This window comes from Narcine bancroftii, chromosome 11, assembly GCF_036971445.1.
Source record: "Narcine bancroftii isolate sNarBan1 chromosome 11, sNarBan1.hap1, whole genome shotgun sequence".
NCBI classification, from domain to species: domain Eukaryota; kingdom Metazoa; phylum Chordata; class Chondrichthyes; order Torpediniformes; family Narcinidae; genus Narcine; species Narcine bancroftii.
Window position 1 is genome coordinate 20,691,866 of NC_091479.1, and position 23,218 is coordinate 20,715,083.

The 23,218-nt window shown below is 40.9% G+C and overlaps 1 protein-coding gene across 1 annotated transcript; it reads left to right on the top strand.

The window, feature by feature from the left end:
* Positions 1-287: 287 nt before the first annotated feature.
* On the top strand, positions 288-22,489 carry LOC138745623 (hydroxylysine kinase-like). Its single transcript, XM_069902842.1, has 5 exons — positions 288-503; positions 15,599-15,935; positions 16,112-16,251; positions 17,368-17,551; positions 19,159-22,489. The coding sequence occupies exons 2-5, from the start codon at positions 15,599-15,601 to the stop codon at positions 19,650-19,652; spliced, it is 1,155 nt and encodes a 384-aa protein (XP_069758943.1). The 5' UTR covers positions 288-503; the 3' UTR covers positions 19,653-22,489.
* Positions 22,490-23,218: the final 729 nt, after the last annotated feature.

Below are 23,218 nucleotides of genomic sequence, written 5' to 3' on the forward strand. Positions count from 1 at the left end.
ACTACACTCCATGGGGAAGCTGGTGTACTGGGGAGGTGGAGGGGAGTTAGTGGGCCAATAGTGGATGTGGTCTTTGTGTAATGTAGGTATGTCTGTGGGGTACCAGCCTGTAAATGGATTGGCATGGTGTGGTGACTTGCCAGGGGTGGAAGGCCACCTGAGCTCTCCTGCAAGCAAGAGCTAATCGAAGTTCAGATCTGCCCACCTCGCAGCTGCCGTGTGATTGGTCCTCCAGGTCATGAGGGTGGCTCCTGCCCTCTAAAAGCCCACCAAGCGGTGCAGTGGCACCTCATTACCGCTCTCTCGGCATCATTGCTGAGTTCCAGTTTGGGGGCTGCGAGAGGGCTGACAGAACCCGCGCTGCGGCTGACGCTGGAGACAAGTATACTCGTTACGGACCAATTTTCCGGGTCAAATTTGGAGTGGAATGAAGTGGAGTGGAGTGGAGTGGAGTGGAGTGGTGTGGATGGTTGCCTTTTACACGGGTCATACTTTTGACCACAGTAAGTATCTGTGCCGTTCAAGGCGTCGGGAGCTCCGGATGGACGGGTGGCCGGGGCGAGGCTCCTCGGTCGGAGCATCTGCGGTCGGGACTTTGGGAGCTCGGGTGGACGGGCAGTCGGGAACAAATATGGGAGGGGGCGGCTTGACTTTTACCCAGGTCTTATGGAAAACGCAATTTTGGGGAATAATAGTCAACCCTCCTTATTAAATGGGATCAACTATTACATAATAGTCAACCCTCTTTATTAAAAGGGATCGATTGGCAATTTCCTTTTTTTATCCAAGTTCTTACTATAAGAAGTTTTAACTTGCCAACTATAACCATCAGTTCTGACTTTTTAGCCATTTTTAAATTAACCACTGAAGGGTTAGCTATGAACTGGTCAATATTCATAGCTGCTGTTTTTCTACTGGTGATTTATACACTCACCGTTTATTTTTAATTTCAACCTGGAGGTTGAGTCAAACTCAGATGACTGATAACTAAGCACAAGTCAATTGCCCCTAAAGCTTCCAAATTGGTTTGATCCCGGATGATGCCCCCAATTATGTTACAAGATCAAACCACCCACCACAAAGAAGGCCTATCACACAGGGGTAAAGATGAACAATTACTTTATTAACAAAAATTCACCTTCGAACCTTAATTCAAAAAGCCCCCTTGTATAACAATGCCCACTGGTTAATATGCAAATTTCTATAACAGTAAAACAAATAAATTCCCCAACCTAAATATAACATATGTAATTAAATTCTAAGTTATATTTCCAACCACCCGACAGAAAAACTTAGACACAAAACACACAAGACTCACGAAACTTTGATCTCAACTGAAGCAAAAGTCATAGAGAGAGAGAAAGAGAGAGAGAGAGAGAGAGAGAGTAAAATTCGAAGTTGTCTTGTGTTGCTTGCAGAGAGAGGAGCAATAACTTGGTCCGGATCCTTCAAACTGCCTTTGGAATGTTCATCCCTTTTAAAATGCCCAACATTCTAAACTTCCTCCCAGACAATGACTCTGGTTGGGCCTCCTTCCACTCCACAGCACCCCCCAGTGGTGGTTTGTCTTCCAAGTCCAGAAATTTCTACATCATTTTCTGCACATACCCAGTCCATCTCCCACTCTCTCAGCAATTCACCTTCACCTTGGCTCTCTCAGGAAAACTGTCACTTTCCAACACAACACAGAACTCTGTAACACAAGTAATCACAATACATTTTCTGACTACTGCTAATGCTAATCTCAAAAATGCAATTTGAAATCTAGTTGATATTAATTCCAAACATATCTTTTTAATATTACCTAGCAAAAACATTGATGGGTCCATTGAAATTTTAACCTTAAAAAAATATCTTGTAAAAATTATTTAAGCCACATCCAAAAAGGATTTTACCTTGCAATATGATCAAGTAGAATGTAAAAAGAAATGTATTTGATGACTAAAGTATAAATCTGAAGAAATTAAGTTGTATCTCTTTAATTTTTCTGGAATCAAATATAATTGATGTATAAAATTATAATGAATTAATCTATATCACACATTGACAGTTTTAGTCATACTATCTTTACATAAGATCCTCCAATCGTCTTGAGAAATTGCTATCCCTAGGTCTTTTCCCCATTTTAATCTAGATTTTTATAAATCTAACTTGGGCATTTTATTCTCTAATAATATATACATTTCAGATATAAACCTTTTTTTCTCACCTTCTGTAAGTAAAATTTCAAATTTGGTCAGTTTTGGTAATGAAGTATTCCCAAAATTATCCAATAACAAAAATAATAACAAAAAATGTATTTGATGGGATTTCACATTTTTCTTTCATTCTCTTGAAAGAAATAAAATAACCAGCCTCATAACAGTCCTGTATAATTTTAATTCCTTTCGTATCCCATATTTTCAAAAACTGATTATTAGATGGAAAAAGTTTATTCTGATAGAAAGTTGTCTTACTTGAAATTTTCCTTTGTGTACCTATTTCCTCATTTATCTTATTCCATACTTCCATTAAATGCATCAAAATAGGTGAATTATAATTACACAATAACAGAGTTCCATTTATGAATAAACTGACCCATCTTGTCATTAATTTGATTTAATTCAATATCTGCCCATAGATTTTTCAAATCAAATATTCTATTAATAAACTTTAATTGCGCCATCTTGTAGTAGTTTGGAAAATTCAGAAGCTGTAAACCTTCTAATTCATATTTCCAAGTTAATTTTTGTAAAGACACTCTTGCCATTTTATCTTTCCATAAAAACATCCTTACTATAAAATTCAAATCTTTAAAAATTGTTAGAGGAACTTTACAAGGAATAGATTGAAAAAAGTATTTGTAATCTAGGAAAGATATTCATCTTAATACAATTAACTCTACCTATTAACATTATTGGCAAAACTTTCCATCGATTCAAATTATTTTTAATTTTTTTGAAATAAAGGTAAATACAATTGAACAAAATTTTTTATCTATTTTAATACCTAAATATTTAATTTGATCTGACCACTTAAATTGAACAATGTTCATACAAGAAGTATAATTAGCATCAATCAATGGCATAATTTCACTTTTTTCCCCAATTAATTTTATAATCAGATATTTCTCCATTCTGTTCTAACCTCTTGTATAAACGTTTTAAGGATTCCTATGGTTCTGTTAAATGAATCAAAATATCATCCGCAAACAAATGAATTTTAAACTCAGATTTCACTCTAATACTTTTTATGTTACTACCTTGTCTTATCAATTGAGCCAAAGGTTCAATAGCTAGTACAAAAAGTGCCAGTGACAAAGGACAACCTTGTCTAGTAGATTTTTCTAATATAAATGGCGATGATATCTGTTCATTTGTCACAAATCTAGCAGCAGGAATTTTATATAAAGCCTCAACCCAACTAATAAATATTGGTCCAAACTTAATTTATTTCCAATACTTTAAATAGAAAACCCCATTCTACTCCATCAAATGCTTTTTCAGCAATTTTAAGACCATTGGTAAGTTGGATTCCTCCCAAGAAATACAAATCAAACTAATCAATTTTGCAATATTATCTTCAGAATAATGCTTTTTAATGAATCCAACTTGATCTATATAAATCAAAGATGGTAATATTTTGCCAATCTATTAGCTAGAACCTTCCTTACAATCTTATAATCAACATTTAACAAATAGATAGGTCTATAGGAACCTTTTTTCAAATGGTCTCTATCTTTCTTAAGAATAACTGTAATAATTGCATGAGAAGAAGAATTTGTTGAAGAATGAACTTCCATAGCTTGTTTAAGCACTTCAATTAATAAAGATATCAATAAATCTTGAAAATTCATAAAATTCAGACGTAAACCCATCTTCACCTGGAGATTTCCCATTAGGCATTGATTTAAGTGCTTCTGATTTTATACAAGTAAAAGGGGCTCTAATTCCTTATTTTCCACTCACATATCACTTTAAGTATTCCATATGCCATAGGTGCTCTGTGATTAGCAAGGAATTGCTTAAGGTGGTATGTGGGTGGAAAGAAAAAGTTTGAATCATCCCTAATTGACTTGTTATGTGCACGGTTTCAGATCTCCAAAGGAGATGGGCAATGACAATTTTTCTCAAGCAAAATATTTCAGTAACAATTGGGTCTAGAGCAGTAATTCTCAACCTTCCCTTCCCACTCACATATCACCTTAAGCAATCCCTTACTAATCACAGAGTACTGATGGCATAGGAAATACTTAAAGTGGTATGTGATTGGAAAGAAAAAGGTTGAGAACCACTGGTGTGCACGGTATTAGCAGATAGCTTTTAAGATTTGGCAAGAAAACATTTCACAATTTAAAATCTTTTCAAAGTATATATACAAAGCAAACGAGTTAAAAACCACATAGAGAAACTTTCTTTTTCAATCTTTTTATTAAACATATTGTAGTAAACAACACATGAGGAGAATAGAATACAGAATCAAATAAGAAAAACAGAAATATCAATATATCGCAATACATAATACAACGTGTAACATTATAACATATTGAACAATATTGTCTTTTTCTCCTCATTTTTCCTCCCAGGGTCTGCCATATCTCAGAACAAATGTATATAATTCTCAGTAGAGAGGGTGAACAGCCAGATGTCATGGTCCACATAGGGACCAATGATGTGGGTAGAAAGGAAGTCTCTCCTGAGAGTTCAGAGAGTTAGGACAGTTAGGATGAAGGACAAGGTTGTGATCTCAGGATTGTTACCCATGCCATGTGCTAATGAGGTTAGAAATAGGAGGATAATGCAGATTAACATGTGGCTAAAGACATGGTACAGGAGGGAGGGCTTCAGGTTTCAGGATTATTGGGCTCTTCTAGGGGATGTGGGATTTGTTTCAATGGGATGGTTTGCATCTGAACTGGAGGGGAACTAATATCCTTGCAGGAAGGTTTGTTTGTGCTGCTTCAGAGGGTTTAAATTAGATTTGCAGAGGGAGGGAACCAGAGTGCTAGAGTAGATAGTGGGGTGGGGGAGGGAAAAGATGCTGTGAAGACAGTATGTAACGTTAGAAGTCAAAGGGTTGTACATGGTGAAAATATTTTCAGGTGCACCTATTTCAATGCAAAGAGTTTTGTAGGAAAGGCAAATGAGCTTAGAGCATTGATTAGCATTGTGGCCATTAGTGAAACTTGGTTGCAGGAGAGGCAGGACTGGCAACTCAATGTCCTGGGCTTCTTGAATGTATGGAAAGGCAAGAATCACAGCTTCCCAGTATAACATGAACTTGGTTCCAAGCTTGAGATTACAGTGAAGGCTGGAGGGAGTCAATGTAATGGAGAGGCAATGTCCACCACCAAGTGGTGCTGCTGCGCTCCTGTTCGGAGGACACACTACCCGCCAGTCGTGGTCAAAGACTCACCCCAAGCCATCAAAGTGACCCTTACAATTGGCCCACCTAAATCACTGCAGTCCAGGCAGCCTGCCCCAGACTCAGCCCTAACCTTCACCCAATTGGTCCAGGTGAATCACCTCAGTTCACCCCCTGCTGAGCCTCCACACTTGGATTCGAGCCATTGGCTACAGCAACCAACGGGGACCACACTGACCCTTACGATTGGCTCCCCCCCCCTTGCCCCCAGAACTATAAAGGACCATGTGCCCCTTTGTTCTGCCTCTTTGGACTCCTCGTGGCATGCAAGTATCACCTTCCACACTGGTTTGGGGTGAGTCTCAAAACTAGATAGCAGAGCTGTGTCCTTATCGGTCAAGGCGTGGGGGCACTTTGATCTGATAGTTCAATGTGTATGCTCTTGTAACTTCCCCAGTTTCTGTCAGTTTCCCTCTCGTCATCCAAAAGTGTATATTTACCCCCTGCATATTGTGTATGTGTAGAGGTTTGCTTGACATATCGACCCTGTGGTCTCAATTCCATCCCCAAAATAAATGTGTGGTTTGTACCTGCACTTTGGTCTGGTTCTTAACCTGTGGGACCCACACGAACCTGAACAACAGAGTCATCAAACATTGATGGAGAGAAATGGTCATACATGATAGAACAGGGGGGGATGAAAGTGGGAGGAGTGGCATTGTTCGTCGAGGAAAATATCACAGCTGTGCTCATGCAAGACAGATCAGAGGGCTTGTCTACTGAGGGTGCATGGGTGTAGCTGAGGAACAGGAAAGGTACGATCACACTCATGGAATTGTATTATAGATCATCCACTAGTCAATGAGAATTGAAGGAGGAAATCTGGAGAGAGAGAATGAGCAGACAGCTGCAGGAACAGGAAGGCTATGATAGGAGCCTTTAATTTTCCACATTATGACTGGGACTCCCATACTGTAAAAGGGCTTAGAGTTTGTCAAATATGTTCATGAGAGTTTTCTAAATCAATAGAGAGATCTCCTATTAGAGAACAAGGTCAGGTGACCTTTTAGATGACAAGGTCAGGTGACACAAGTATGTGTAAGGGTACATTTTGGGTCTTGTGATCATTATGCCATTAGTTTTAAGTTAATTATGGAGAAGGATAGGTCTGGACCTCGGGTTGAGATTCTAAATTGGAGAAAGCCAATTTTGAGGACATGAGAAAGGATCAAGAATACGTGGATTGGGATAAGTTGGGTTTGGGCAAGGATGTGCGAAGTAAGTGGAGGGCCTTAAAGGTGAAATTTTGAGAGTACAGAGTTTGTATGTTCCTGTCAGGATTAAAGTTAGCAGGCATGGGGAGACTTGGTTTTCAAGGGATACTGGGGACCTGGTTTAGAAGAAGAGAGAGGTGAACAGCTGTGTATCTGTTCTCAAAATCCAGAAACTCCAGTTCAAATCTTGCCATTGCAATTGGGAAGTTAAATTCAGTGCATTAAATACTTTAGAATTTAAAGTAAAATGCCCCTGCATGCAGGTGAGCCATACTAGCCAAATAGCAAGGGTTGCTTTTTTTGTGCCACGGAATCTTCCATGTTGATAGATTGTTGAATCTTGCAGCCCACCAGCTCTTCTTGTTGAATCTCAGCTCCACTCCCACAGTGGAGCCCCTATTTAGAGACAGCAAAACTCCAACACTTCACCAGCAGGTTGGGGGTGGGAGTGGGGGGGGGGGAGTTACAGGTTACAGTGGATACCCTTCACATTCGGAACATCTTGAGATCCTGGAATCCACAATCATTGAAGCCAATTCTTGGCTTCTATTCCTCGTGATGCCGAAAGCAGCCGAGATGGCTGAATGTGGTAAAAGCTGTGGGACCAGGCAATGTTCTAGCTCTGGGATTATGTCCTTGTCACCTATTAGTCCAATCTTTCCAGTGAATGGGAGTTGGAGTGAAAGTATAGTTTAAGATGGTAGATACATGGATGGGAGAGGTGCAGGTTTGTGGGACTAGCGGAATGATGTTTCGGGACAGATTAGAAGGGCCAAATGGCCTTTTATGTGCTGTAGTGTTCTATGGTTCTAAGGTGAATGGTGTAAGCAAAATGGGAAGAGCCATTGTGTGAGTGGGCCAGAGTTAGAGTGGTGAGTTGTGGCTTCAGCTCAAGAGGTGGAGGCTAAGGGAAGACTCTGGTGAGAGTTTATTCTTATTTATTCTTTGACCTTGTATTGGTGCCGAGAAGAATGGCCAGAATGGTAACAGGATCAGTGGAGTGTTCACCTTGTGAGATGTGGGAATTCTGGGAGATATCTGCGCGAGGTGCATTGAGGTGCAGCTCCTTCCAGATCGTGTTAGGGAATTAGCGCTGTGGTGCGATGACCTTTCAGCTCGTATGGGAGAATGAGGAATTTATCGGTAAGAACCTCCGGCCGGCAGCCACACCAAAGCTGCGGGGGGCAGATAGCTGGGTGACTCTCAGGAGAAGAAGAAAGCAAAGCAAGCAGGAAAGTGCTGGCATTGAGCCTGGACCTGTGGCTCAGAAGGGAAAATAGGAGAACTGTAGTGGTAGGGGAGTCAATAGAGGAGCAGACAGGAGATTCTATAGACACGAAAGAGACATCTGGTTTGTCGCTCCCAGGTGGCAGGGTCAGAGATGTCTCAGATTGGGACCATGGCATGGTGAAAAGGGAGGGTGAGCAGACAGAAATCATGGTACATATTGGTATCAACAACATGGGTAAGAAAAGGGAAGAGGTCCTGAAGAGAGAATGCTGGAAGCTAGCAAAGAAATTGACAGGATCTTAAGGGTCAGGATTGCTGCCTGTGCTATGCACCAAGGAGGGTAAGAATAGGATGAATGTATAGCTGTATAACTGGTTCAGGGGCTTCAGGTGTCTGGATCATTGGGATTTGTTCTAGTGAAGGTATGATCTGTACAAAAAGGATGGGTTACACCTCAACTGGAAGGGGACCAGTATACTTCCTCAGAACTGAGAACTTAAAGGGGAGAAAATTAAACCTGACTTGTGTCTATAGTGTACGGATTGGCAAAGGGCTCAAGCCCAACATATTGGTTGTATCCCTTTGCTTCCTATTAACACTGTGTGATTTGTTGAGTTTCTCCAGCACTTTTACATATTGCAATATGATCACAGTGTCTGCAGATTTTCCTGTTTAATGCCCAGTTTTAAATTCACTTGTGATTAAAGGCCACATTCCTGATTTTATTCAAGGTTATTTGTATACGATTTGGACTGACCATAAAGAATTACAGCAATTTTTATGCCTAAGTCCCACATTTCAGGGTATCATAATATTATGGATTATGGACAGAGCAATGGAATGTATATTAATGTAGTCATGTTTAATAAACACACCGTCATGCTGAAGGAACTCAGCTGGTCTTTTCAGTATCTATAGGAGACAAAGATATATTGCTGACATTTTGGGCCTGAGCCCTTCTTCAAGGAAAAATCAGAAATGGTAGAAGCAGGAAATATCAGAAAGTCTCAGAATTCAATCAAAAGGTGTTAATTGGATGCAATAGGTTGAATTTTTCATGGCTGTGCGAAAGAAGACAGAGAATGGAGAGACGACGGGGGTTGGTGGAGTTCTTAATGGTAGTCAGAAGTCGATATTAATGCCATTCGGTTGGAGGGAGCCTAGATGGAAGATGAGGTGTTGTTCCTCCAAATTGCGGGTGGTCTCAGTCTGGGAGTTCATGAGACCATGAACAGACAAGACAGCAAGGGAATGGGATGGAGAATTGAAAAGGGTGACCACTGTGAGATCCACGCTATTGCAGCAGACTGAGTTGAGGTGCTGAACAAAGTGATCTCCCAGTCTACGTCCAATCTCCGATATAGAGGAGACCACAGTGAAAGCACCGGACGCAGTAAATGATCCCTGCAGATTTGCAAATGAAATGTTGCTTCATTTGGAAGGACTTTTGGGTGCCCCGAATGGTGCTGAGGGAGGAGGTGTGGGTGTAAGTGTAGCATCTCCTGGAGTCAAAGGAGTAGGCCCCAAGGGGACAATTGTAGGGGAGGCAGTAGTAGACAAGGGAGTCACAGAGGAAGCAGTCCCTGTGGAAGGTGGAGAGGGGAATATGTGTCTAGTGGTGGGATCACATAGTAGGTGGCATATATGGTGGAGGAGGATGAGTTGGATGCGGAGGCTGGTGGGGTGGCAGAGGAGAACAAGAGGAATCCTGTCCTTCTTGTGCGTAGGGGTGGAGGGGGCCAGGGCAGATGTGCGAGTAATAGAGGATATGCAGGTGAGGGCCGAGGTGATCGTGGTAGAGCCGCGTTGTTTACAGAAGGAGGACATCTCTGATGATCTGGCATGGAAGTCCTCATCCTGGGTGCAGATTGGACAGAATCAGAGGTATTGAGAGAATGGAATGGAATCCTTGCGGGGGTCAGGGTGGAACGAGGTGTATTTTCCCACCCATCCCCTGCAACACCTTGTCAGGTGGTTTATTTGAATGTGATGCTGCTGCGAAACAACGAATTGTGTAACTCGTTCACGACAAGAAATTCTGATTCGGAATACTTTCAGTATTTACCAGAAAAAAGGGCCTTGGTCAAGGTGAGGTCAGAGAACAACAAGCTTGTGTGCTGGACCATGTGGAGATTAAGAAAGAGGAAGTGCTGAATCTACTTAAAAACATTAGGATTGATAAATCTCCGGGACCAGATGAGATATGCCCCAGGTTGCTGTGGGAGGAAAGGAAAAGATTGTTGGGGCATTTGGCGATGACTTTGCTTCCTCCTTGGTCACAGGGGAGATGCTGGAGGATGGGAGAATGGCAAATGTAGCCCCTTGTTTAAAAAAGGTAATGGGGAGAATTCTGGGAATTATAGACCGGTGAGTCTTACATCAGTGGTGGTCAAACTATGGAAGAGGATTCTAAAGGACAGGATTCATGAGCCTTTAGAGGAGTACAATCTTCCAAGGGATAGTCAGCTTTGTTTTAGGAGGGGTAGATCATGCCTCATGAGCCCTAATAGAGTTTATTGAGGAAGTTACAAAAGACATTGATGAAGGTAGGGTAGTAGATACAGTGTATGTGGATTTTAGTTAGGCATTTGACAAGATCCCCCTTGGGAGATCCATTCAGATTTCAGATTTATGGTCAGTACATACATGACATCACATACAACCCTGAGATTCTTTTGTCTCGCAGGCGAGCAGAATTACCACTAATTGGCAGTGGGGGAAAAAAAGTATACACAGTGTAAACAAAGAACTTTAAACAGATAACGAATGTAAACAAACTGAATGTGCAATACAGGGAGAAACAAGAAGAAAATCAATAAAGTGCACAGTAAGAGTCCCTGATTGAGTTTGTCGTTGAGGAGTCTGATGGTGGAGGGGGAGCAGCTGTTCCTGAACCTGGGGGTGTGAGTATTGTGGCACCGATACCTCTTTCCTTGGTGGTGTGGGTCTTTGATTGCTGCTGCCCTCCTTCGGCAGCATTCCCTGTAGGTGTAATTAACAGTGGGTTTTGCCTGTGATGTCCTGGGTAGGGTCCACTACTTTTTGGAGGCCTTTATGCTCAAGGGTATTGGTATTTCCAAACTAAACCATGATGTAGCCAGTCAGTACACTTTCCAGGGAAATTTGCCAGGGTTTCTGGTCTTGTACCAAACCAACGCAAACTCCTGAGGAAGTAGAAGCTCTGTCGCACTTTCTTTATGATGCCATTGGTGTGTTGGGTCCAGGAAAGATCCTCCGTGATAGGGACTCCCAAAAACTTAATTTGCTCACCCTCTCCACCTCTTATCCCCCCCCCCCAATGACCAATGGATTGTATACCTTCGGCTTTCCTTAGTTTTGGTGACATTGAGGTCAAGATTTTTTTTAACTTTATTTATTTGTTCAAAATACAGATAATAAATAACATATATAACAATAAAGTAAGCATGAATGATATATTTTATATATGTATATACATATATATATATATATATATATACACACACATACATATATATATATATATACACACATATATACATATATACATATATACATATATATAAAAGAGAAATAAAAGAAAGGAAAAAAAAGGCTCTCCTAAAGAGAGCCATAAAGAGAAAAAAATTAAAGAAAAATTAAATATACATATTAAGATCTAATCAATGTAAATCAAAATGTGCTACAGATAGCGCTAAATATACAAAAGCAAGTTGAAATTTATCTAATCCCAGACCTTTCAGAGGTTGCAAGCTACCCAATAATAATACTGTCAGATCTAAAGGTATTTTAATCTTGTACAGGTATTCCAGAAACCTATATATATATATATATATGACCACATCTAAAACACAAATCTGATTCATGAAAACCATTTTTTTTAACTTTTCAGGTGTTAAGTATAATTGATGTAAAAAAAATTATAATTAATCATTGCATAGCGTGCATTTATCAATCTAGTTACACTATCTTAACAAATATCTGACGAACCATCCTCGGAAAAAATAAAACCAATCTCCACTTCCCATTTACCTTTAGATTTATCCCAGCCCTTTTTATCCATACCATCCTTTAATATTTGATACATAACTGAAATATAACCCTTTTCTGGTACCTTCATAAGAAAAGTCTCAAATTTAGTCATTTCAGGTAAAGTCATATCTCTACCAAACACATGTTTTACCAAAGATCGAATTTGATAATAAAGAAACAAAAAAATTTTATCAATACCATAACTGTCCCTCATCTGATCAAAAGATAAAAATTTACCTTTAAAACAATCTCCCAAATTTTCCACACCTTTAAATCTCCAATGTAATAAACTTCGATTATGAATTGAGAAAGAAATAAGTTGATTATTATACAACGGAGTCAAGGCCGACAGTTCACCACTAGAACTTTGTCCATAACTTCATTATATGTTTTAGTATAAGCACATTATGTTGCCAAAATGCATTTACACTTAATCGGACTGTTTAAACCTCGAACATTAAAAGTAGCAAACCTCAACTTTGACATATCTACTAATATTACTAAGAACTAATAATGTCGATATATAAAAACTCAGATCAACATAAATAGGTCCTCCAATAGGAGAAAAAGAAACCACAAATTAAAGACTAAATAAAATTAAAATGAAAAAAATAAAGTAAAACCCCCCCCAAAAAAAAAATCTACTAAAAGGTAGTAGTCCCTAAACCAAACTTGAGTGTGGATCACCCACCAGTGGCTGATGACTAATAGAACATAGAGTAAATCTCTCCCTCCCCAACCAAACAAAGAATAACAACAAGATATCATAAGACATAAAAATAAAGTAAGAATAAGAAAGTTCTTCTATTCATCCAAGAGATTCCAACTCGGCGACCCCTTTTCAAGAGTAGTTGGACTCTTTCCATTCCCATTTCTCCCATTTCTTCCATTTCCAGAACAACCAGATTTCTCTTTAGGAGACAATGGTGGACTACATCTTTGTCCTCTTACATCTGGCAATGAATCAGCAAAACTCATTGCTTCACATTCATTCTCAAAAAACCGAGATTGAAAGTCTCCACAAAACACCTTCAACACTGCCTGATAGCGAAAAGTAGACTTATAGCCTTTACGCCTCAAAACTTCTTTAACTGGATTAAATCGACGCCGACGCTGAATAACCTCTTGACTCAAATCGGGATAGAAAAAAACTCTATTATTCTGAATCATTAACGGAGCTTGTCGTTGTCTCGCATTTTGCACTGCTAGGCGAAGTATTGTTTCTCTGTCCAAATAATTCAAGCATCGAATTATCACGGGTCTCGGTGATTGGCCAGGCAGAGGTCTTCTTCTTAAGGCTCTATGAGCTCTTTCCAATACCAAGCCTCCAGAGAAAAATTCTTGCCCCAATATTTGTGGGATCCATTCTGTAAAAAAACGAAGAGGATCTTGTTCTTCCAGACCTTCCGGCAAACCAACAATCTTCACATTATTCCTTCTGCTTTGATTCTCTAAATAGTCTACTTTCCTCTCTAACTCCTTCTCATGTTCTCTCAATTCTTTAATGGATTTTTCCACCTCCATCACTTTTTCTGTATTAGAGGCCACTTGCTGTTTACATTCCAAAAAAGCAGACTGAAATTTTTTAAATCTTCAGAAAATGCTTCCACTCGTGCATTAACTGTAGTGAATTCTGACCTCATACTATCTTTCATTTGAGACAACTCTTGCATTATCATCTGAGTGACAGTATTTAACAGATTAAATTGTAGTTCGGAAAGACTCAACCCTGCCTTCTATAACGTAATGACAGAACCAGGTAACTGCAGCTCCTGCTGCAGCTCAACAGCAGGCATTTTAACAGTCTTACTGCGAGTCTGAACTCCTAGCAATGGCACCCCGACCTCCTCAGGAGATTGATGCTGGTCTCCCCCCACAACTCGCTGTTGTTTCAAGAACTCACAGATAAGACCGAGCTCTTCAGGTTGGAGTAATTCTTGAGTGGTTTCAAACAATGGAGTCATTTTCCTGCATGCTCCCTCTGTTAGAGTTGGCAGGCTGCCAGAATCAGGATCCACTTCTTGGGAACACGCACCTTCCTGCTGAGAACGAGTAATTCCAGTGATATTCTTCTCCTGGTGAGTAGTAATCTTTTTTCAGCTCCCACAGGCAATCTAGACACGGAAGAAATTAAACCTGAAGCTGTAGCAGGCTGTTTAGGCCCTAAATCTTCAACACTCCAAAAATGTAGTTTCTTCTGCACTTGAGGTTTAATCTTTTTTTACCATTAATGGTCATAACAGTTCCTTAATTCTTTAAACTAAGTTTTTTAAAAGTTTAAACTTGAAAACAAAGAGTTAAAAACGGGTTCTTAAAAGTCTGGCCAGAGAGGTCAAGATTACACGTCTAGACTCTACGCCATCTTGCCATGCCCCCGAGTGCAAGATTGTTGTTGGAACCCCATTCAGCCAAGTTTTCAATCTCCCTCCTGTGTGCTGACTCATGCCCTTCCTTCATACAACCCACTACCCGTTGTTTCATCGGCAAATTTGTAGCTGGTGTTATTGTGGTATCGAGCCACACAGTCGTAGGTGTAAAGTGAGCAGATCAGGGGGCTAAGAACTGTGGTGCTCTGGTACTGATGGAGATGGTGGAGAAGTTCGTACCAATCCTCACTGTTTGTGGTCTGGAGGTGTACTCATTCAGATTCTCAGCAGAGTCCTTGAACACCACCCAATACTGACCCATGAGTCATGGGATACGTGAAATCCTGCCCGTGAGGATTCGGATTTGACTTGCCTGGAAAAAGCAGAGAGTAGTAGGGCACGGAAAGTATTCTGCCTGGAGGTCAGTGACTAGTGAAGTTCTGCTGGGATCTGTTCTGGGACCCCTGTTCTTTGTGATGTTTATAAATGACCTGGATGTGGAACGAGGGGGATGGATCAGTAGGTTAACAGATGATATGAAGGTTGGAGGTATTGTGGATAGCGCTGAAAGCTGTCGTTGGGCAGAAAAGTGGCAGCTGACGTTCAATCTGGACAAGTGTGAGGTGATGCATTTTGCGTGAAACAAAGATAGTGGGGTACTTAACAGAGTGGAAGAACAGAGGGACCTTGGCGACCAAGTCCATAGATCTCTCAAGGTTGCTGTGCAGGTTGATAGGATAGCTGAGAAGACCTCTAATATGCTGGGTTTCATTAATCGAGGATTGAATTCAGGAGTCATGAGCTCTATGAATCTCTGGTGAGACCACATTTGGAATGTTGTGTTCGGTTCAGGTCACCTCATTACAAGAAAGATGTGGAAGCTACGGAGAGGGTGCAGAGGAGATTTACCAGGATGTTATCTGAATTGGAAAAATTTACCTGATGAGGCAAAATTAGCAGAGCATGTGGCATGAAGAAGAATTAGAAGTGACTTAATAGAAGTTTACAAGATTGTGAGAGGCACAGATTGGATAGACAATCAGCACCTTTTTCCCAGGGCAAAAATAGCAAACACCAGAGGACATCTGTACAAAGTGAAGGAAGTAAAGTTTGGAGGAGACATCAGGTGTACGTTTTTAAACACAGAGAGTTCGTGGGGGCCTGGAATGCATTGTCAGGGTTGGTGGTGGAGGCTGGAACAATAAGGACAGTTAAGAGACTCTTGGACAAGCACATGGATGAAAGATAGAAAGTTATGAGATAGATTTTGGGTTTTTTTGTATAGATAGGTCATCACATTATTGTGGGCCAAAGGGCCTGTGCTGTGCTGTTCTGCTTTTACTTAATGAGAATTGTTATTTTCCTGTCTTCCAGATGGACGACTCAGAGAAAGCTGCTTCAATCAAACCCTCAGTGAGTGAGGCCCAGGTGGTGGAGTTGGTTGGACGATTGTATGGTCTGAAGGTCTCCAAAGTCCAACCACTGCCCAGTTATATGGACCAGAACTTCCACGTCCTGGTATCTGAGACCCAGGCGAGTGGAGATCCGAGCGAGAGCTACGTCCTCAAGGTGCTGAACACGGTCGACAGCCAGGATGCCGATATGGTGGAAGTTCAAACTCAAGTCATGATGCTTTTGAACCGGAAAGGTTTCCCCTCCCCCACACCAATCCCAACCATTGATGGCAAGATTATGTCACTGGAGACGATTAGTGGGTATCATTTATCGTATGCCTTTTCTGTTGATATAATTTCAAAAGCTGAAGACTTGTTTTTTTCATTTACATAATTCCTTCAAAAAGACATTCTAATTGGAAACATTTAATTTTTTCAGTTTTAGAAAGGTTAAGCTGGCTAACAGCAAAAAAAACTGCTGTATATTTTGCAGGCTGTGGTCAAGAGTTCAAGAAGCACATGGTCCGCTTGTTCACCTACCTACCAGGAACTCCACTGCAGAAAATCCCTGCAAACCCACAGATCTTGTACAAGGTTGGCCAAACTCTTGCTCAGATTAACAAGGCTCTGAAAGTAAGTCCACCTTGGTCTCTAGCCATTGTCTGAAGAAACGGTTTCTGGGGGTCGTACCAGTCGGCCCGCTCTTCTCATTTTATCAATGTGCTACACTGTGTGTGGTGCAACCACTGTATTGTATGTACTATATGAGCTGGACCGCCCCTGATATCCTCAAAGGCTGTTACACCCAACTCCTCTCCCAGTACCTTTCTTGGAACTGGGCCATGTGAGATGTGTTATGAATTAAGGCCTATTAATCACAACTCTGTCTGATGTGGTTGATCAATAGTGCTACACTGTGCGAACAAATCAGTCCTACTTTGGGTCTCTTTACCTTGAAACAATCTCTATTTGAAGTAATTTATTTAATAGGCTTCCTTGTTATTTAAGTTCTTGGGCATCACAGATGTGGGGCCAGGTACTAAGCAGAAGGGAAAAAAAAAAAACAGGAAATCCTGGGAACACTCAATGGAACAGGCATCCTTTCGGGAGAAGGAAAACAAATTAACATTTGAGGTCAAAGGCTATTCATCCAGAAATATCTTTGTCAAATACAGTAAAATCCTTGTTATCCAAAATGCAAGTATCCTACAACCTCAAGGAACCGGGCAAAAAGAATCATGGAAATTAAATTGGTCAAAAAATATGAAAGTTTAAAATTGATGCCAAGTGGTCAGTTCACCAAACCCATCAGCCTGTGATCTCAAGCAACCAGCAAATTCACTTATCTGGCATCTACCAATTCCCATAGCTGCCAGGGGTTTTAATGTAATTGAAGTTTCTGACATTGTGGATGTTTCATTATTTTTTTCTACCTTTTTGAAAGAAAGATGGAAAGTGTTGAAATCACCCACACTTTATTTGTTATTGTCAGCCAGAGGAAGGAAGCTTTCTGAGTCGGGAACATTTGTATTGAACTTGTGGCTGTGTGGAGTGAGCCAGCCTCACACCACCTGTTATCTAAAGTGCAGTAATCTCTCGACTAGATCCACCTTTAGTGATCTGGCCCCTTTGTCAGCAGTTGATTCTGGACCCATTGGAACTAAATAAATTAAATTTTCCTAAAGCTATCTTCAAACAGGGTTGAAGTGTTGGTGTGGGTGAATGTAATGGATTTGTCCAATTATTTAGGAATTCCAGCACCCCAACTTGAAGAGCCTCCAGCGAGATTGTTTAATCTGGAAATTTTCAAATATTTACCAGCTGAACAAGTATTTGTTTGCGGTGGAAGAGGACAGGCATCGTCAAACCGTGCAGCAAATCATTCAGCAGTTTGTGGAGACGATACTGCCAAACATGAGCAACTTCCGGCAAAGTAAGTCACGAGGCTTCAAAGGTAAGATGGGCAGTTGTGGAAAGTAAGTGGTATCAGGGCTTCATTCTGATTCACTGTGGGTTTGGAGTGGAATACAGTAGATGTCCAAAAATCCAGTCTGATCAGGGACTGGGTCTGTCTGGATTTTAGGATTCCCGCATTCTTGGGCAGTACTTCTAAAATTAAAATTTAAGGTAGAATAAAGAAGAGATGAATAGGGGGTTGAATAGATGGTGTGCAGAATTATTAAATTGTATACCACTAGAGAGAATGTATAATTTACAAAATCAACCAGAAAAATTTGATGAGGTTTGGAAACCCTACATGGATTTTATTACTACGAAGCGTCCACCACGCTTCCATCCAACCATTAGTTATGGTTTAAGATTGTTGTGTAAACTGCAATTAATTAAAAGACATGTTGTTTAGACAGGCTTTTTTCCTACTTGGGGTTGGGGTGGGTGGGGAGAAAATTTATTAAAACTGTATTACTTCTGTGTAGTTTTTAATTATTCTAGTTATGGATAAATACTTTATATATCTTAATGCAAATGGAAAATAAAATTTAAAAAAATGAATAGGTAAATTTTAATAGATTATTAATCAGCAAATATAGAATGTATTTTTAAAGAAAATGAGAGAGAAATTTCCACTATTCACGTTGGCTGACCAGACCATAGATCGAGAGACTGGGTCTACAGTCCAGAGACCGGTGTTCATGTCCACCACGACACCTGGAGAAGTTAAGTTCAGGTACTGTTCGACCATGTACAGAAAAAAAAGTGGTAAGCCTACTTGGCAGTCATGACTATGAGAGGTACTGGATTGTCCCAAGGACCATTCATAGAAAGAAATCTGCCATCTTGCCCAGTCTGGCCAAGTACATGGATCCCGAGGTCATTGACTCTAAGAATGACCCAACAAACTCGGGTACTGAAGGACTAAACTTGGAACAGAGAACTATGCAAAAGCTGGTGATTTTTGGAGAGTGAAACAATGTGGTTGGGAATGAATCCTTTCATGTGGTCTGCTTGTTCCAACAATACAAGAGGAATAAATGGAGTAGATGAGGAGGAGGGCTGTGTGTGCGATGTCCTGAGCCATGATCAAAGCCCTCTGCAGTTTCCTGCAGTCTTGCTTGGTGCAGTTCCTGTGCCACGCAGCAATGCACCCTCTATGGTTCACCAGTAGAACTTAAGGGATGGAGGTGACATGTTAAATGTCCTCAGGCTTCTAAGGAAGTAGAGATGCTGGTGCACTTTCTTACCAATTGCAGTGATGTAGGTGGACTAGGACGAGCAAAGGGAGATGTTTCCCCCCCCCCCCCCACCCCTCAGGGAATTGAGCACTGTTGATGGAGACAGAATCCTTATAGTCCTTCTTTCACACGGAGGACCCTTAAATGGGATAGACATAGAACAGGTCTGGCAGCTGAAAACTGAGGATCTCTGAGCAGGACCAGAGATGTACACCACTACACTCTGTAACGTCATGGCCTGCTGCATCTCTCACTCTATTATTACATTCAATCTAGGGGATCAATAAGAAGCATATATTGCCATTTACTGACGGGCAATACAACATTGCAATATTTGTGTCTTGTACAGGCATTAATCATGGAGACTTCAGCCATACCAACATTCTAGTCCAGCCTCTTCATTCACCAGCTGATCATGCCATCCCAGATCACCTGCAACAGGAGCTGGACATCTCGGGTATCCTAGACTTTGGCAACATGAGCTATGGTTACTATGTGTGGGATGTGGCCATATGCATTATGTACCAGATGCTTGAGAGTAATGACCCCATGCGGGTTGGTGGCCACATTCTCGCTGGCTTTGAAAGTGTGATCCCTTTATCTCTGCAGGAGAAGGATGCTTTGTATTTGTTGGTTCTTTGCAGGTTTTCTCAATCACTGGTTTTGAATAGGTACAGTACTTTGTTTTACCCAGAGAACAGGGAGTACTTTCAGACCACAGCGGGAACTGGCTGGAAGTATCTCCACCATCTCTGGGAGCTAGGGAAAGAAAAGGTGGAGAAGGTTTGGTTTGAAACGGCCAGGACCTACCTCACCAGTGAAATTCCCACTGGTTCTGCATAGCCTGGGCACAAGAGCCCCTTGTAGTCTGGGCTCAAGAACCCCTCATTATTAAATATGGTCACCATCTGAAATCCTATCAATGCTTTGTTAGTAATTTTATACTCCAAAGAAGATTTACATGAAAGGTGGTGAATATTTTTGAAATACCCTAATGTGTCCAAGTTGCAGTCAGAGAACTCATGACTGTGAGGTGATTATGTTCCTGGTTAAGTTTTATAGTGGAGACAGATTGTATTGTGAAAATTAACAGGGAGCTAGAAAAGAATCCAATAATGAAGACTGTAGTGATCTGGGGAGAGATGGGGAGGGTGTAACAAGTTGGACTGCTGTCACCTAGAGCTTTTGGGGACTTGTCTGAGAGACCGCTTCTCATGTTAAAACCACTGGTTCTGGAATGTCTGGGAGATGGGGCAACCCAAGAATCCACTCTTTTCATAGTCTTTCAACACATTGTGTGGCAGATCATCAAATTGCTGGTTTCCGAAAATAATTCTCCAGACAAATGGGTTTTATTTTATTACCACTTCCAACACCATTTAATTCACTTTTTAAAAATGTGTTACATGGTAACATTTCAGTGAACCCCAGCAGTTTCATAGGAGCATGGCTAGCAGGAGCCAGTAGGTTTAAAGGGAGTGTGGGAGCTAAGATCCTGGTGAAAGGTCAAGAAATATGGGAACTGGGGACAGTTGTCCATTCACCAAGTGAATGGAAATTGCAAACCTCTCCAGATGCTGAACCATCAGGACTTTGGACATTGTGCTACTCCGTCGTCCAAAGTCAATCAGTTGTTGGAATCTGGCTTCAGGTAATCTTCAAAAGCAAATAAAACCCAGAATTCTTCGTTTGCCCTTCCATCTCTCCTGTAATGGACATTGTTAAATGCAGCCTCCTTAAAATATTCATATTCAGGGAGACCAATCACTTAAAATTAATTAATTAATTAACTACTTTCAATATGTTTTGATTTAATTTCTGATTAATATATGTTGGAAAATTATACACAAATAATTAAATCAATTGTGAAACCAATTTTAGAGAGTGCAATTAAAATGATTCTTTTGCCATGTTCAGGAGCTCATTCTACGCTTTTGAAAGCAAAGCCTTAAGTTCAGATTGTTCAAAGTCCACAGATAATTATCAGAACCGCTACATTTGTTCCAAAATGTTGATGCCTTCTGCTTACAAACAAAACTGTTTCTGACGACTTTGTTTTGAGCCCCATTTGTTGTGCAGGAAAATATTGATTGCTCATCAGTTCATTCTTTAAGTTGGCAGAGTGGTCCAACAAGGGAAGTTCTACTACCTTGACTTGTGGGGCCGAGGGTCCAACAAGGGAGGTTCTACCTTGACTTGTGGGGCCGAGTGGTCCAACAAGAGAAGTTCTTCCTTGACTTGTGGGGCCGACTGTGTGGAGTGTGTCTATTCTTTTTGACCGGTTCTTTTTCCTTCCACATCTCAAACATGGTTGCTGGGTTCATGTTTATGGTTGTGTCCCTAGTGTAAGTGGGTGATATGTTATGAGCCCAAAGGACCCCAAAACCCAGCAGCAATGGATATTCACCAAGACAAATGGTTACTTAAACAAAATTTCCTTTTAATTATCTTTAAACATTGAAAACAGAATCAAACTTTAACTAATCTCTATTTTTAACTTGCTTAACTTAAACCAACTTAACCCACTTCTAATTCTAAGCGCACGTATGTAATGTGGGTGTAAGTTCAGAAAAGGTCTTTGGTTCACAGTCCAATCTCACTTCTCATTCCTCCAAGTTCACTGGTTGCAGGCAATTCTTATACTGTGCACAGAATTTAACATGCATAAAGTTCACCAGGCTTACTGCTCAGGAAGATTCTTGTAGGTTTTGCAGAGAGAGATGTGTTGTTCCAGGATGTCCACAACTGAGGTACTTCCCTCAATCACCTCAGTGTCTCGCTGATGAAACCTGCCCCATCAGGGTTCTCCAGATGATAACCTCTTTCCTTCCGGTTACCACAGAGTTCTTTTCTGTTTCCATTATTCCAAGAGAAACACTAGACAGCTAGTACTTTCAGCCATCTGCCACCCTGGAGCTCCTGTTTCAGTTCCAAAAAGCTTCTATCTGTGCCTCTCTCTGCCTGAGAGTGCCAGCTTGCTTGACTGACCCCCTGTGTGACCTCCGAGCACTCTTGTCAAAAGTCTTGCAAAAAGGTATCAGGAAATAGTATGTCTCTTGCTTTTGCTTTAAAGACAATAGTCCATTCATTCAACAATTAACACCAACTTGTGAAGTCTCCATAGGCATTCTTCACAATTTCTGCAAAGTCACTGTGGATATGAATTCTCCAGTATTTCAAATAAGATCCTTTTTAAAGTGTATATGTATGTAACCTACTCTAATTTTTCCCAATTTATCTCCCAAAAATATTTCTATATATTCTGTCACAGGTAGGGTGAAAATGGAGGCTTGATAGTTGGGTTGGACTTAGTGAACTGAATGTCTCTATGAATCTGACTTCTGATGTCCCACCAAATGTTCCCTCAAATTAAAAAATTAGATCAACAAACTGCATTCAAAGTCCTAACTTTCAAATCAACAGAGCTGATTTTGAATAAGAGGAAACCACATCAAGAATCAGAGATGATTTCAGCTTTTCCAATATATTTCAGATTTATTGTCAGAATACTTACAACCCCGAGATCCCTTTTTCCCACAGGTGAGGAAGAATTACCACTAATTGGTTGTGCAAAAAATAAACTGTACACAGCGTAAAAATGTATACAAACACTGAACTGATGTAAACTAACTGTGCAATACAGAGAGAACAAAAAGAAAATAAACTGCACGGTAAAAGTCCTTAAATGAGTCCCTGATTGAGTTTGTTGTTGAGGAGTCTGATGGTGGAGGGGGGGTAGCCGCTGTTCCTGAACCGGGGGTGCGAGTCATGTAGCACCTGGACCTCTTTCCTGATGGCAGTAGTGACAACATAGCATGTGCTGGGTGGTGTGGATCCTTGATGATTGTTGCGGTTCTCTGACCACAGCATTCCCTGTAGATGTTCTCAATAGTGGGGAAGATTTTGCCTGTGATATCCTGGGCTATGTCCTCTACCTTTTGGAGGGCTTTACGCTCAAGGGTATTGGTATTCCCATCCTAGATCGTGATGCAGCCAGTCAGCATAGTTCCCACCAGACCTCTGTAGAAATTTGCCAGAGATTCTGGTGTCGTACCAAACCTCCGCAAACTCCTGAGGAAGTAGAGGCTCTGAAGTGTTTTCTTCATGATCCCATTGGTGTGTTGGGTCCAGGAAAGATCCTCTGAGATAGTGGCACTCAAGAACTTGAATTTGCTCACCCCCTCCACCTCAGATTTCCCCCAATGATCACTGGATTGTAAACCTCTGACTTTCCTTTCCTGAAGTTAACAATCATCTCCTTAGTTTTGGTGACATTGAGTGCAAGGTTGTTATTGGTGTACCATTCAGCCAAGTTTTCAATCCTCCGTCCTGTACGCTGACTCATCCCCTTCATTTATACAACCCACTCCCGTGGTATCATCGGCAAATTTGTAGATGGTGTTATTGTC

What these genes read in the sequence shown, in the direction of transcription:
- LOC138745623 (XM_069902842.1), top strand. Translation starts at nt 15,599, where the DNA reads ATGGACGACTCAGAGAAAGCTGCTTCAATCAAACCCTCAGTGAGTGAG. An exon ending in TATGTCACTGGAGACGATTA is followed by an intron (nt 15,936 to 16,111) that starts GTGGGTATCATT and finishes TATATTTTGCAG; the next exon opens with GCTGTGGTCAAGAGTTCAAG. An exon ending in AGATTAACAAGGCTCTGAAA is followed by an intron (nt 16,252 to 17,367) that starts GTAAGTCCACCT and finishes CCAATTATTTAG; the next exon opens with GAATTCCAGCACCCCAACTT.